Consider the following 15,658-nt stretch of genomic DNA (forward strand, 5'->3'; position numbering starts at 1 on the left):
AAGGCCACGTCAGCAAAAGATCCAAAAAATGGTGGTAATGGGATGGAACGAACAATTCAAAAAACCGGCAAGCAAGAACTGAGGAGTGTAAAATAGAATCGGACAGTTTAAAAAGCTATAAAAGGTAAATTTAGGAAATGAGGGTGAAATGGTAATTTCATATTAAACTCCTTTTTCTTTTTCTTTTTTTTTTTGGTAAAATGGATAATGAAGAAAGATTGGGAAATGTCAATAGGGCAGAACTTTGGACATAGAATAGAAGATGGGTTCTGATAAGGTGTGTGTGAGGTGACTTAAGATCGAGATGGAGGGTCACCGGAAACTGATAACTAAGATGAAGATTTGGGGGTATGGTGGCGGGTCACGGGGTGGCTCCGCCTGGGGAGATGGAGTAAGATGGGGTTGATCAAGGAAGGAGAAATTGGAGCTGAGAAGAGAGCTTTAGGAAGAAGAGAACGTAGAGACCTTTGGTCTTAAATCTATCTAGGAAGGTTATAATTACAGCCCTTGATTTAAGAAGCTATTTGCTAAATTGCCATTGCAATTTGTTGTCAAATCAGGTGAAGGGATGGCTGGCTCAATAGCTAATGGAAATTTTATGTGCAGATGGAGGAAAAAAATGCTGAAAATCATTAAAAAAAATTTGGGGTAATTAAGGGGCATATCTCTATTAATTTTAGAATCATCAATATGATGGCACTAATGCTTATTATGAGGTTGATGTGGATACTTTTAGGATGTCACTAGGAACATTCCGAGCGTATTTTAAATTCATATGGGACGAGTTAGAAGCTGTTCGTTGGATTAACTCTCTTAATTCCGTTGCTAAGTATTCATTTTTTTTCTCCCCTTCTTCATAATTGGTGTTGAACATAAGAGGTAAAATAAAGGTATTTAAATTGAAAATGAAAATTGATAATTAACACTTGCACGTACTCGCTAAGTATTAGTTTAGGACCAAAAGATGATCATAAGAGGTAAAATAAAGGTTTATATTGAAAATGGAAGTTCAATATTAACATTGCACATACTCGTTAAGTATTATTAGATATGCCCAATACTAATTCTACCATCAACTTATTGCTAATATTAGAAAAAATGAAAACAAATACTAATGTATGATTGATATATATATACATACTTGTGAATGATTAATTAGATATATGCAATAACCATATAAAATTTTTAAACATCATTATGCATTACTTATCATTACAATTCTAATATCATACACATTTTACAAGTGGACCGTTCAAACCTATCTTCTTAAAACGGTATCATTGTAATCTCAATTGTTTCAGTTATGATATTTTGAAGCCCAAAATTGTAATTGGCAATATCTTTTTTTCCTTTTATTTGGGTTCAATCTTTGCACTCAATTCAACTAATTTATTGCGCTCAAAAGGAAATCTTATCTCTTGGCAACCAGATAAAAGAATATATTCCAGATACAGCTGCAAAATGCTCTGTGCAAGTTATATCTATATTAAATTCATATTTTAAAATATCACACAAAATCAAAATTATAGATACAAAAATCACATCCATGTGTTTAGCAAAAAATGTATGAAGAGTTCAACGGTTTAAACAAATAAAATTAGTTTCACTGCAAACCGACAGTCTCTAGCTTGCGTTAGCCACAGCAGCTTTTATCAAGATTTAGACCTACAAATAGAATATGGTAGATGTCAATTGTCACTCTGGTCTGCTTCAATGAGGGATAATTTTAGAAACCTCCAAAGATTTGTAATAATATATCACTTAGTATTTGAAAAATAATATTTGTCTCCTCTATTTTTAATTTTTTAGCATTGTCAACATATTTCATAATATATTATTAAAAAACTTGACTGATATGGTTTTTAAATTAAGAACTACAAGACATTAACAAAGTTGGAAGACCGTTTAATAGTTTTCACGTCATCAGTCTACACAAGAATTATAACAAATTTTACATTATTTTAAAAACTCATAAAAGTCACCTGAAATATTTTAGATGAAGAAAATAACATTTTGCACTTTAAAAACAACTCAAACAAGATTTTAAATTTATAGTTAAGAAATTTATCTTTTACTAAGTTTTCAAGCCATTGAATTGGACAAAAAAAATTTAGAAATTCAAAAAACTTGTCAACAATTTATAAATCCTTAATTCATCCGTAAACATTTATTCGATAAAATTTAAATTTTTCATATTTTGAAAACACCATAAATGGGTTTGTAAACGTAATTTAAACATTTTGTCTTTTTCAATTTTTCAAGCCATCACAATCTAGACAAAAATTTAAAAATTTTCAAAATTTCTAAAAATTTTCAAAATTCTTAAATTGACCAAAAAAAACTGAATAATCTTTTCTGGCTTGAAAACACCTAAAATATACTCTTAAAAATAAATTATTTGTGCCATAAAACATATACTATTGTATTGTTTCCTATCGAATTTACACATTCACACAATTTGTCTATATGTTAAAGCTTTTATTAATATATTTTTAATAATAAAAGTAGGACAACAAAGGGCACTTTTGAAATGAAAACATCTTCTGTATCAAAAAATAAGTTATTTACTAATATAATTTGAAATAAGTTGATAACGTTATAAAAACAAACTTAAAAGTAGAGGCAAACAATTTATGGATTCTAAATGATACACTGTAAGAAGACTCAAGGGATGTTTCTGAAATTATCCCTTTGCTTTTAAGGTAAATAAAATAAAACCCTCTTAGTGAGTGAACTTGGTTAGGCAATCACCATCAGCTGGCAGCAGCAGTAATGAAGAATCTGGACATCTACAATTCCTATTTGATTGATGCTTAAAGTGCCGATCCGACCCCATTGTTTAGACCTAAATGTGCCGACCTAGTCATCTTGCATTGAATCGACCCCGCTTTGTCATACTTGTCAATTTTATGGCAAGATTTCTGATACGTACTCGATCATTTTCACATGACACTGGAAACCAATATTAATTTTGAGGCATCTTGAATGCCAAAGGGAGAAAAAGAATAAAAAAAAAACTCGAAATGTATAAAAGGATTATTCAAGTAGAAAATATAATCTAAAATTTGAGGGATTGGTTTCTATAACTTTTCACGTATACACTGAATGACCATACAAGAAAGTAAGTTGAGAAAAAGAGCAGTTCAGCTAGTTCAGTTTTCTTGAAATTGTTGTTTTTGATACTGTTTTCCCTTTCATTCCTTCTAAAAGTGGAAATGATGAAACGGCATAAATAGACCCCATCATAGAGAAGTAAATACCCATCAAAATGGTATGTTTGTATTTCAAAACTCGGATGGGGAAAAACAAGATGAAAATAACTAGTGAACCCCTTGATTTTCATTATCAACTGGAAATACCTCTGTGTTATCATATGATTAATGCAGTTTAATCCGGTTAATTAGTTAAGCAATCAAATATGTCATAAGAACAAAAGAAAAACAGCTCAGTAATTAGTTGTAATTGTTAATGAATTTTCAATAACAAACCAAATCAATTTTGCATTTATAACCCAAAACAAAGTCAATTTACATATGAATGCAGCAATGGATTCTGCTGGAGAACCTGTCAAGTTGAGGCTCTCACGTAAATCAAGGAAAATGGTTACTCTTTGCATGTTGATTCACTAACCCGCTATCGACATGTATTCAAGTCAACCTAATTAGCACGACTTCAAGAAATTTGCTTCTGTAATTAGCCAGTGTGAAATTCCTTTCCTACGCGACGGAAAAAAATAATGTCACGTTCTTATGTTAACTTTCGAATTAACGTTAACCCCTTTCGATGAAAACATCCATAATCATTACAATAGTTCAGAAAGAGAGAAAACAGTTGAAAATGACTCTCCCTGAGTTTGCTGTTCAAGAAGCTTAATGATGGCTAAGCGCATCTGTTTCCATACGTTCAATCACACTCATTTGCGAGTTTAGACAAACACATAAATGGAAGTCATTTTCGCTCGCCGCCTATTATCAAGTAAGTTTGTCTGTCATCTTTGTAGATGCATTTAGTTTTCGTCAAATACCAAACCATCCTGATCAACCACAATGGTTAGTAAAACTATTTGTGTCTAGAAGAAAAGCAATGTTGCCAAGAACTTGTAGCAGGAGTACCAAATTTGGAAAATTTGATAACTTTGTTTGTATTTTATCACTTTTTTGAGGGTTTAAAATTTGGCATGAAATCCATGTCGGTGAATAGTTCTGTCTTACATTGACCCTCATACAAGTTTCCAAGGAATAAGTATATAACATCTGAATGTAAATTGAGGATGGAACCCATGTAGTTGTAGTACCAAAACAAAAGTAGTTCGTGTTCTGAGAAAACGTGGAAGTTGTGCAGTTTTAGGGGAACTAAATTGTAAATTGAGGAAACATTGAAGCATTGATGTTTAATGCAGAAGGGAACAAACAAAAATGCGATTGGCTGAGATGATAAAATTCCACCACAGCATTGAACCGACGAATGGCATACTATTTCATGACCAGAACAAAACCATCCAGCCAGATCCAAGAAGGATATGATAAATGATACCAGCACTGGAATTAGATGGAAGTTGAAAATACTACTACTAGTATAAACAAAATTTCAACCAAGCATTAATTTCTTTGGTTTCTTCCATTTTCAATTGCATGTGCGTGCGTACCATATTGCTTAGGAAGGTCCCAATGTATTTCCTTTACAAAACTTTGGACTTTTGTGTCATATCTCTTTAAGTTTCCCATGGTAATTAGGTGCTAGCTGTTTTCTTTTCACGATGTTCCTGGAAAAAAAAAAAAAAAAAAAGAAGCCCCAGTGTGTGATTACCAAATTCTAGGTAAGATGACATTTATGATGCCACAGGGCTCATTCTCAACCAACCTGTTTCATTAGAGATAATTTTGTTTTCACAGCACAGATATTGAAAGTGGTGCACAGTTTTGTATTTGTGGATAACATAAATGGTGGTATAGTAAAGAAATTGCTGTTAAATGTGCCCAACCCAGTCCAAGAAGGCTCCATTTCATTCTTATGCATCAGTTGCTTTATAACCTAAGGCTAAGATACCTCTATCAATCATCAAACAATAGTGAATGGAGAGTAATAGTGGTTTGCCATAGATTTGGGCTTGGAGATCCATAGAACAAATCTATTTGTGGCTAAGATAAGGATCATCTACCATGTGATATACCACATTTGTGGTATCTCATGATTTTTTTTCTTTTCTTTTCTTTTTTTAATCACACTTTTGTTTGTATAATGTGATTTATCATAATGCGATATGGCACATTGTAGAATTTCCCCCATAACAAATACGAATACATAGTCAAAAGGCAAAAAATGTATGTGATTGACATTGGATTACTTCAAAAGAATTTGTGTGAAATCTTGAATAAAGCCTCACAGTCAATAGTAAATTTCTGGTAGAATTCATGGTAGCTATGCTGTCACTTCCGTTTGGATTAGCTGTTTTTGGAGATATTTTTGAAAAATTTTACTATAGCAGTGTATATGAAAAATTTTTACTATAAATATTTTTTGAAAATTTTGATATACTGTATGGATAAGATGTTTTTTGAGTTATTGTGTATTAATGTAACATTATATTTGAAAAACTTATTTTTGAAAAAAGGTCAATCCAAACGCTATAGAATACCCGCAGGAAAATATAAGGGACTTATTAGTCGATACTGGCATACATCAGAATCATTCATGTTTCTGCATTTCCACTTGGTCTGGATGCACATACATGCATGCAACTCTCGAAGGGTATAGGCCAAATTTCAACTCTATGCATGCAGCTGATATCTGCCATCTGCCTCGTCAAAACAGCCAACCAAAAGTTAAAGCATATGGTTGACTAAGAACATAGAGCATTTTTTTTCATTAAGCTTTTACTCAGAATCGACCTGCAAACCGGAACACCATTGCAACTGAGTCATTCGTGCATTTATTATGCTATGTTACGACATTTTGATCATCAGCACTTGGGTTGCAGTGGTCAGAATGGCCCGACGAATGTTCAGAGGAGAGAATACTATCTACTTATCTCGAGAGTACTACAGAACAAGGAATTTGGTTATACTCTCGAACAACAAAGAATAATGCAGTAACTAAATTCACTTGTAGTCGGTAAAAAGTTGTAATACAGACAAAGTTTGGCCCCAAAAAAAAAAAAAGAATTGCGTTTTCTTTTGGGCAAAACCACCCCATGCAACAAATGAAATTTACCAAAAAGCTCGTCAAGAATTTTGATAGAGCACGTTAGTTTTTCTTTTTTTTTTTTCAATTAAAGGTTATAATTATGGACAACGGTCCTTAATCCTTATCAATCCTATTCACTCTCTCAATTTGGTAAAATACGGCCTTATACTTGAAGATTTTATAATATGGTCCAATATAGTATCAAATCTTGAACTTTCGGTTAATTACGAAAGACAAACCATGTATACTTCTGCAGAAATAGTAAGGAACAGAGGAAAATTTATGGTCCTTCAATGCTATTCCATATAAGTCAGTGAATAATTTAATGAATTAACTATCCAGCAAGAAGTTACTTCTGACTTTCTGTACATTTCAGCCTCAGAAATCAAAAAACACTACTGATTCCTGTAACCTGTTTTTCCAATGACGCGTATTCTTATATATGAACCAGATGCTACAATCCAACAAAAACTACAGCTATGTAACCATGTAAAAGCAAAATTTTGTGTCAGCTCGTCCCAAGATGACCAGGGAAATTTTCTTTACTTGGAAGATTTAAGAAAATCATTAATGATGCTTTTACCAAACACCCTTTTTGTAAATGTAGACATTGAATTTCAAATTTCTGGCAAACAGTTAGTTGTTGGGCTTTCAATTAATGCATAGGAAGACTGAGAGCATGGGAGTGTTTGGAGAACAAGTATAAATAAATCCTCGGTGGGCTTACTGAGTGAAGTGTAAGTTCAGTGATAGAGCACTAATATCTAAGTAGATTCTTCTGATAAAAATGATGAGTGGGGCAATGAGAGCTGCGGTTCTGTTGCTTTTTTGTTTTCATTTTTTTGTAGTTAGTCGGGTTGTAGGGAGAGATGTGAATTTTGTTAAGGATGAGAAGTTTTTGACTGGTGTTGGTAAGGGAGGTGGGTTTGGATTTGGAGCTGGGGGTGGTTTTGGGACTGGTGCAGCAGGAGGAGGATGGGGAGGTGGAGGTGGAGGTGGGGGTGGAATAGGAGGTGGCGGCATTGGAGGAGGTGCAGGTGGGGGATTTGGTGGCGGTGGTGGATTTGGAAAAGCTGGTGGTATAGGAGGAGGCGCCGGTGGTGGCTTTGGAGGAGGTGGAGGCGGAGGAGCTGGTGGAGTAGGCGGTGGTGCCGGAGGTGGCGTTGGAGGAGGTGCCGGTGTAGGAGCAGGTGGTGGTGGTGCTGCTGGAGGTGGCATTGGAGGAGGTGCTGGTGGAGGAGCCGGTGGTGGTGCTGGAGTTGGAGGAGGTGCAGGTAGTGGTGGTGGTGCTGGTGGTGGCGTTGGAGGAGGTGCTGGTGGAGGAGCAGGTGGTGGTGCTGGAATTGGAGGAGGTGCAGGTGGTGGTGGTGCTGGAGGCGGCGCTGGTGGAGGAGCTGGAGTTGGAGGAGGTGCAGGGGGTGGTGGTGCTGGAGCTGGAGGAGGTTGAGGAGGGTGGGTGGTGGTGGTGTGGGAGGGGCGTTGGAGGTGCGTCTGGAGTTGGAGGAGGTGCCAGGGGGTGGTGCTGCTGGAGGTGGCGTTGGAGGAGCGCTGGAGGAGGTGCGGGTGGTGGTGCTGGTGCTGGAGGTGGCGTTGGAGGAGGTGCCGGTGGAGAGCAGGTGGTGGTGGTGGAGTTGGAGGCGTGCAGGGGTGGTGCTGTGCTGGGGTGGCATTGGAGGAGTGCAGGGGGTGGAGCTGGTGGAGGAGTAGGTGGTGGTGCAGGAGGTGGGGCTGGTGTGGAGTTGGGGGTGGAGCAGGCGGGGAGTAGGAGGAGGGGCTGGTGGAGGCATCGGTGGTGGTGCCGGAGGTGGAGCAGGTGGAGGCGTAGGAGGAGGGGCTGGAGGAGGCCTTGGCGGAGGTGGCGGAGTAGGGGGTGGAGCAGGTGGTGGCTTTGGGAAAGGTGGAGGTATAGGAGGTGGTGCAGGTGGTGGTTTTGGGGCTGGAGGAGGCTTTGGTGGAGGGCATGGGGGATTTGGTAAGGGTGGAGGAGTTGGTTTCGGAGGCGGGACTGGTCCTGGAATTGGACGTCGCAAATTGTGATCTCACTGACGCGGTTGGAACCAAAGCAAAACTGGGCAATTTTTAAGCAAGGTTATAGAAATTTTATAGCAATGGAAATTTCACATGCATCAGTTTTCATTTTCATTCTGTCCGTTCAAGTCTGCAATCAGAATATATGAAAGCAAAGTTTTATTTATTATTACATCTTCTAAATCCTTAAAATGGCTGAACGACGAAAACCAAAATCCACAGGAATACACACTCATACACCCAGATTGCTGCTTCAACCCAGATTCTCAAATAGCCCCAGATTGCTTCAACCCAGAAATTCAAATTGTTCAAAGATTCTCAAATAGTCTCAAATAGTCTCAAATTGTTCATGGTATCATCGTCGTGTTACTTGGTCTACTTTCAGTCGGATCAAGTCAAGGTTTTGTGGTGGATCCGACGACTATCATAATCATTAAAAAAGTTCAGTTGACAACAAAAGTCGACCGTGACAAACTTTTATTGTTTGTTTCTTTCAGATGAAATGAACAAAGGAGTTGGTTCTCTTTGCTGTATTAGCAGGTTTTTTCACATTTATTCATATCCACACCTGTCTTTTCCCGTTTGATGCTGAATGTCAATCTCACCCGAGCTAGTTTAGCGGTAAAGCAAGTTCTTAGATTGAATGAGGTTTTGGGTTCGAATATTTTCCTAAACTTAAACTCCCAATCTAACCTGAGTGCCCTCGTGTGAGGCTGCGACGTATTGGTGTGTCGAATCCGCATCACCAAAAAATAATCTAAAAGCCAAAACAGTACCTTATTTTCTCCGAAACAAATGGAGTTAATTATTCCAAGTCCGATGGAGCCAATTCAATTCATCCCCTTTTAACTTTCCCCCGGCCCAATGGTTAAGAAATCAATTCGGGCATTCTTACTCTCAGTCAAGCCCAATAGTTTAAACTTAGCTGAAACATGCTCCACTGCCTGCCAAATGCAAGCACAATCATCCAAGCAAGTTCCTGTTGAGTTTTACCATTTTCTCTCAACTTATTCCTTCTCGTAGCATGTATTATTGTTTGAATTAAATCAAATTCGGTTGAAAATATGAAATAACATATGGTTCTTGTAGCTTATTAAATCAAATTCTGTTTAAGAAGGAAAAGATGACTAACATATGGTTCTTGTAACTTATTTTGAATTAATTATTATAGTACTCTTTTGCAGTGTAATATATATTAGATACAAAAGGTGATAACGAATCTAAAAAAATTGATGGAACACGTGGTTATAATCTACAAAAGCCCATACGAATGCAAGTGCTGGAACAAAAAAAAAAGACTGAATTTGTTTGGACAACAAGAATTTGGAATAAAAATTTCAGATTTTGTTTTGCTTGCATCATACACACAATTCTCAATCACCTTTTTATTTCACATACATCATATCACAAAAAGTGCTACAGTAACTGGATCACGTGGTTATAATCTAAAAAAGCCCATACAAATGCAAGTGCTGGAACAAAGAAAAAAAGAGTACTATGTTTAGAGTTCATTTGAATTGTTATTTTTTAAAATTTTTATTAAAAAAAAGTAGTGTAATGACTTGCAAGTTGACGGAGGTGACATAAAAGGTTGATTGAAAAATGTATTAAGGAAAAACGTAAGAATCTTTGTGCAAAATCCAACAAACAAACAGTCTTTCAATCCACTTGCTCGGATGATATAAAATGGATCAACTCCATCATGGAGGCCCTGGCCTAGCCTTTTAAGCTGGCAATCAAACAGTCAAGCAAGCATGCAGTTGACTATGGCAATATGGCATCCAAATTCAACAATTAATGTAGGGCGTCATCATTCCTTCAAACTACCATCCAATAAACTAATAGGTTTAACATACTTTAATAATCTAGAATTAATAAAATTAATATATCTTAGTCTTATACAGTTATTACCTAAATCCGATTTTTGTTCACACCCGTGGTGAGGAAGATTCAGTTCAGGTGTCGTACTGCCAGGTACCAAAATTAATGCAGCCCCAGCAACTTTCTGACATATGAATGTTCACTTCAACACTTCCCCAAACAGCACCACTAAAAGCCAAAGAAAATAATTTCGAAACAAGGAAAAAGAAAAATGCAGAAAGCTCAAAAGATCATCTTTGAGTAAACTTTGGATTCTTGGTAATTAGTCCACAAATTCAAGCACCCTTTTGGGTGAAAGAAAATGGGTTGTCGTGTATTTGATGTTTTGTGGGCTCAGTCAATGACTTTTACCATAAAAAAGGTAACTTTTTTTTTTTCTTAAACTGTAATGTGGAATTCTGTTCTGTTTTACTATCAAGTGTTTCTTCGCTGTGGTACTATGAGTGGACTGCTTTTCTTGAACTTTTAACTGATAAAGTTGGTTTCTTTGGTCATTTTGCTATCTCTCCTGATGAATGCATCTGGGTTTTGCTGAATTATTCTGGAAATTCTGAGCTTTTAAGTTTATACTTGGATATAATATCAGATTTCTAAACTGGGATAATATATGGGTATTGAGGTACTACGAAACTTTCAGTTTAAAAATTTTCTATCTCAACGCTGGTTTTGATGTTATTAGGCGACCTTGAGGTCAGTGTATAGATATATGTGTAGAATCGTTCTTTTTGTTCATTATACTTATTAAATTGTGTTCTTCAGAGAAATTTTGTAGTTCTGATTGCATTAAAGACTTCATACATGAGTTTAGGGTCTCATGTGGAAGCGACAAGGCAGGGATTTGATCAAAAGCTTCTTGCTCTATTGGAAATTTAGGAATTCGGCACTTAGTTCACTATCAAAAGATTTTCACAAACTATTTCCTTTTTCCTTTCAACGCCACCATCTTATCATTAGTTTGGGTATTCACTAATAACTACCCTGTGATTCCGTGGTGATCAGAAAGTCTGCAGTGAGGCGGAATGAGAATTAAATACTGGCTTCACAAAAGAAAAAGTAGATTTAGTGGGAGATTGCGGAAGATGATGAAATGCATTTGTTCTGGGGAGCAGCTAAGAGTTGATGAAATAATTCCTTCATCAGAGTCTTTGGCAACCAGGGACTACTCAGCAAGCGGATTTTCTTCTCGAACTGGTGAAGCTGATACAAAGGTTGATACTAGCAACATTGAAGAAGCCGAATCTTCACTACGTGAGAGTGGCTATTTGAATTATGAGGTTGGTGAAGTTGGCTTGTTGCATATTTTATTGACATAAAGCATTAGTTATGCATCATAACTCAAGATCAACTGCTTCTTATTCTGCTTTAATAAGAAAAGTTGTTGCGATTGCAATCACTTCAGCAGAGGTAAATTAGTTGTTTATTCTAAATATAACTTCTGAAATTTATTCAACAATTGCCGTTTTATTGACAATTAAAAAATATTGCTGAATTTGATAGACTTCCAAAACACGAGAGTTATCTTTCATGCTTATAAAATACAGAGAATTCATTTTGGACTGGACATTCAGCACTATAGAAAGTGGATGATGATCATATCCTTAAACAGTCAAAGCCTGTTCTAAATGGGGGTCAAGGTAAATGATGATTTGCCACCCTCGGTACTGTCTTGAGTTGTTGTAGTATAGAAGTTCTTGAGAAAAACTTCTCACTACTGAAATCAACTTCTATTTTAGTTTTTCAGAGTTTTTCTGACCTTCTATCTCAACTTGAGAAAAACTGAGACTTCTAACTGATTCCGCATGTTTAATGACACTACTGTAATGATAATAAGTATCATATTATGTGGTTTGTCTTAAAAGCGTTTTTTGTATGTGTAATGTGTTCTACTTTAGGTTCAGTTGCCTTCATATTATAGTGGCAAGATTTGAAAACTTCTCAAATCTGCAGGAAGCGAGAGCTTTATTGGGGCGACTTGAGTTTCAAAAAGGAAACTTAGAGGCTGCTCTTCATGTTTTTGAAGGCATAGACATTGCTGCTGTGACTCCCAAGATAAAACTTTCAATTGCTAGAAGATGTGAGCTCCCCAGACGTCTTTCACAAAGTGATCCAGGTCCACCTATGTCGATGCATGCTGTAAGTTTGCTCATTGAGGCAATTTTTATGAAAGCAAAATCACTTCTGGCCCTCAGAAGATTCACAGGTACTCCCTCTAGCTTTATTTGTGTGAAGTATCCAACCTTTTTATCAGTTCATTCCATTCCATCAGAAGATTTTGACCATTATGTCTATGCATACTTATGAAGTCAATTAAATCCCATATGCTGCAGAATGATTGTACTAGAAACCATGTGTACTTTTACCTGTCATATTATCTGAACAGGCTGAATTGAATTTAGGTTTGGATGAATTTGGGTATAACCCGTATTTCGGGAGTTACAATAGGTTTTGAGCACACTCTTTCTTTGTTCGTTTCATTATATCTTTGAGCATACTCTTTCTTTGTTCGTTTCATTATATCTATCTGTTTAGTTGGATCTCTTTGAACTGAAGCAGCTGTATTTCTGTCCATGTAATGTCGCAGAAGCTGCTCAATCATGTAAAATAATTTTGGACACTGTTGAAGCTGCAGCCCCGGAAGGCCTGCCTGAAAGTTTTGTTTCTGACTGTAAATTATTGGATACATTAAACAAGGCTGTTGAGTTGCTTCCAGAGTTGTGGAAACTTGCCGATGTTCCTCAAGAAGCAATTTTATCATATAGGCGTGCTCTTCTGTATCAGTGGAATCTTGACATGGAAACCAGAACCAAATTAGAAAAGGAGTTTGCAACCTTTCTTCTCTATAGCGGCACTGATGCAGCCCCTCCAAATCTCCGCTCCCAGACAGAGGGGTCATTCATTCCACGAAACAATATTGAAGAGGCTGTACTCCTCCTATTAATTCTGCTAAGAAAGTTTGTTACGAAGAGAATTGGATGGGATCCATCAGTTATTGATCATCTGTGTTTTGCATTATCGATCGCGGATGAATTTAGTACTGCTGCACACCAGATTGAGGAGTTGCCTCCTGGAATAATTGAAGACAGAGAAAAATATACTACTCTAGCACTCTGCTATTGTGGGGAAGGGGAAAGCTTGGTGGCTTTAAACTTATTAAGGAACATACTGAATAACAAAGAGAACCATAATTGCATATTTGAGCTCTTACTTGCATCAAAGATCTGTGGAGAGAATTCTGAATATCTTGAAGAAGGTGAAGCATATGCTCACAAAGTGGTTTCCAAGTTTCAGGGAAGATGTGACCATTTGGCAAGCATTGCTCATTACTTAATTGGAGTTTCACTCTCGGCTCAATCAAAAAAGGTTTGCTCAGATTCTCAGAAAATCTCCAGACAGTCTGAAGCAATTGAGGCACTTGAAACTGCCCAAAGACTGACAGATGACACTAATCCTAATGTGCTTTATTATCTTAGTCTTGAAAATGCTGAACAGAGAAAATTGGGGGCCGCTCTTTATTATGCGAAGAAAGTATTGAAAATTGAGGCAGGATCTGGTCTAAAGGGATGGATTCTTCTAGCCCGCATACTGTCTGCTCAGAAAAGGTATGGAGATGCTGAAAGCATAATAAATGCTGCTTTAGATGAGACAGGAAAGTGGGATCAGGGAGAATTGCTAAGAACCAAGGCTAAACTGCAGATTGCGCAGGGTCGTCTGAAGGATGCCATTGCGACATATACTCATCTTCTTGCTGTTCTTCAAGTTCAGAAAAAAAGTTTTGGTGTCCATAAGAAGCTCTTGAGGGTATGTGCTTCACAATTCACAACTTACATCTGCTTTAAAATGATTTCCTTCTTGGTAAGAGCTCATGACGTTTCTGAGGAAGGTCTCAACATATTCCTGAAATTTCTTTTTGGTACTTTTCTTGTGAAATGATTTTCTGGCCTTTCACCTTGTGTCTCTATTTTGAGTTTGTTTTTGTGAAAATGATGAACACATGTAGCGTATACATTAGAGATCAACACAGGGTAAAGAAAATCAAATGCATGAACCGATGTAGCTTGAGGGGCTAAGATAATCTCCCTCACTATATTTACATTTTTGTACTACTGTTACGCATCGTGCTTTGGGGGAAGACATGATTGAGGGGGAGGAAGCACTAGTGCAGTATGCTTCTGCTGCATTACCGTCTCAAAATTCCTTTAATTCTTTTTATTTTTTATTTTTTGATTCACAGAACAGGAGGAACATTAACAGAAGTTTAGAATTGGAGACATGGCATGACCTTGCAAACGTATACACAAGCTTGTCACAGTGGCGGGATGCTGAGGCTTGTCTTGTGAAGTCGGAGGCTATTAATCCTCATTCTGCTTCTAGACTGCACTCAACAGGTATGAATGCCTCCTTCAGTTCCCAACTTAAAATCTGTGCCATAAATCATCTTCAAATTTGGATCATTCTCCGCCTACAAGTGCTCAATTAACCACACAAACTGCATGAAGTGACCATGATTTTGCTTCTAACTTTTGAAACTTCCTAAGCATATTAGCCAGATGAAGAAATCATCCACTCGGCTAGCTATTTGCATCAAAGAATAATCCTCATGGAATTCAAAGTTTGAAATGAAATTCCTGCTGCTCTATCTTTGCCCTTCTAAGCTGCCAAAATCATCATTGCCTATTATAAATCTGTAGTGCTAACTGTTAAGCATGTAATTCTACTAGGACATTTTCACTCTTTTTAGGTTTTAAGTCAATTACTGAGATTCTGTTAAAGATTTAAATATGATGGCGACTTTTGTAGGTGTACTTTATGAAGCAAGGGGCATGAAGAATGAAGCCCTGAAATTTTTTGAGGCGGCATTGAACATCGAACCAGACCATGTTCCGAGTTTGATATCTGTTGCAACTGTTTTACGACAACTGAGTAACCAATCACTGCCAGTTGTGAAGAGCTTTCTTTCTGATGCATTGCGCCTTGATAGAACAAACCCTTCTGCATGGTACAACCTTGGTCTGCTCTACAAAAGTGAAATTGGAACGTCAATACTAGAAGCTGCTGAATGTTTTGAGGCAGCTGCTCTTCTCCAGGAGTCTGCACCAGTGGAACCTTTCAGATGATACCAATCAAAATCTTGATCTCAAACGTGTATATACCATACCACCAGTTGAGGGCAGAGAGAAGATTGGCATGCCATCGATTTACAGGTGTATAAACTTCTGGAGAATGTGTAATCAAGATCACATTTTGGTGTAACCACTTCAAACACTTTGTAGTGTACATAATTTTGTTGTCGGTGAATTTCTTTGCTTTTGCTTTTTCGTTTTTCTTCGCTGACTTTAATTTTGTTTTTGTTATGGATTCAAGATGAAATTTTGTTCTTGGTACTAGCACTTGAATATATTCTCTTTACTAGCAACTTGCTAAAGTAAAGGAAATAGCCCCTAGCAAATTCTCATTCCTTCTATAGTTTCATTGTTTTTGGGAGTAACATTTAATTATTTCCTTGCAGACAGTATACTTAAATAAAGTTAATACTTGCAATTGACTTTTTTTTTTTACTTTTCTTCTT

The 15,658-nt window shown here is 36.9% G+C and overlaps 2 protein-coding genes across 4 annotated transcripts; both read left to right on the plus strand.

Annotated features, from left to right (window-relative positions):
• Window positions 1-304: 304 nt before the first annotated feature.
• Window positions 305-8,220, plus strand: LOC113765839 (glycine-rich cell wall structural protein). The gene is given in 6 exon segments (XM_027310086.1): window positions 305-391; window positions 6,956-7,642; window positions 7,644-7,790; window positions 7,793-7,830; window positions 7,862-7,914; window positions 7,949-8,220. Coding segments are annotated over 6 exon segments (1,284 nt in total).
• Window positions 8,221-10,231: 2,011 nt separating this feature from the next.
• On the plus strand, window positions 10,232-15,547 carry LOC113767097 (protein NPGR2-like). 3 transcript variants are annotated; one of them, XM_027311269.1, is made up of 6 exons: window positions 10,232-10,453; window positions 11,092-11,366; window positions 12,040-12,292; window positions 12,674-13,890; window positions 14,324-14,477; window positions 14,890-15,547. In XM_027311269.1, exons 2-6 carry the CDS (start codon window positions 11,112-11,114, stop codon window positions 15,204-15,206), a joined length of 2,196 nt encoding a protein of 731 aa, XP_027167070.1. In that variant the 5' UTR covers window positions 10,232-10,453; window positions 11,092-11,111; the 3' UTR covers window positions 15,207-15,547. The 3 variants fall into 3 exon arrangements, with proteins under 3 accessions (XP_027167070.1, XP_027167071.1, XP_027167072.1); XM_027311270.1 differs by lacking the exon at window positions 10,232-10,453 and adding an exon at window positions 10,586-10,782; XM_027311271.1 differs by lacking the exon at window positions 10,232-10,453 and adding an exon at window positions 10,586-10,711.
• The last annotated feature ends 111 nt before the right edge of the window (window positions 15,548-15,658 follow it).

Source organism: Coffea eugenioides, chromosome 3, assembly GCF_003713205.1.
Source record: "Coffea eugenioides isolate CCC68of chromosome 3, Ceug_1.0, whole genome shotgun sequence".
Classification (NCBI taxonomy): Eukaryota; Viridiplantae; Streptophyta; class Magnoliopsida; order Gentianales; family Rubiaceae; genus Coffea; species Coffea eugenioides.

Coding starts and splice junctions, on each gene's coding strand:
- LOC113767097 (XM_027311269.1), top strand. CDS start 11,112: ATGAGAATTAAATACTGGCTTCACAAAAGAAAAAGTAGATTTAGTGGG. Junction 11,367..12,039: donor GTGGCTATTTGAATTATGAG/GTTGGTGAAGTT, acceptor TCAAATCTGCAG/GAAGCGAGAGCTTTATTGGG. Junction 13,891..14,323: donor TCCATAAGAAGCTCTTGAGG/GTATGTGCTTCA, acceptor TTTGATTCACAG/AACAGGAGGAACATTAACAG.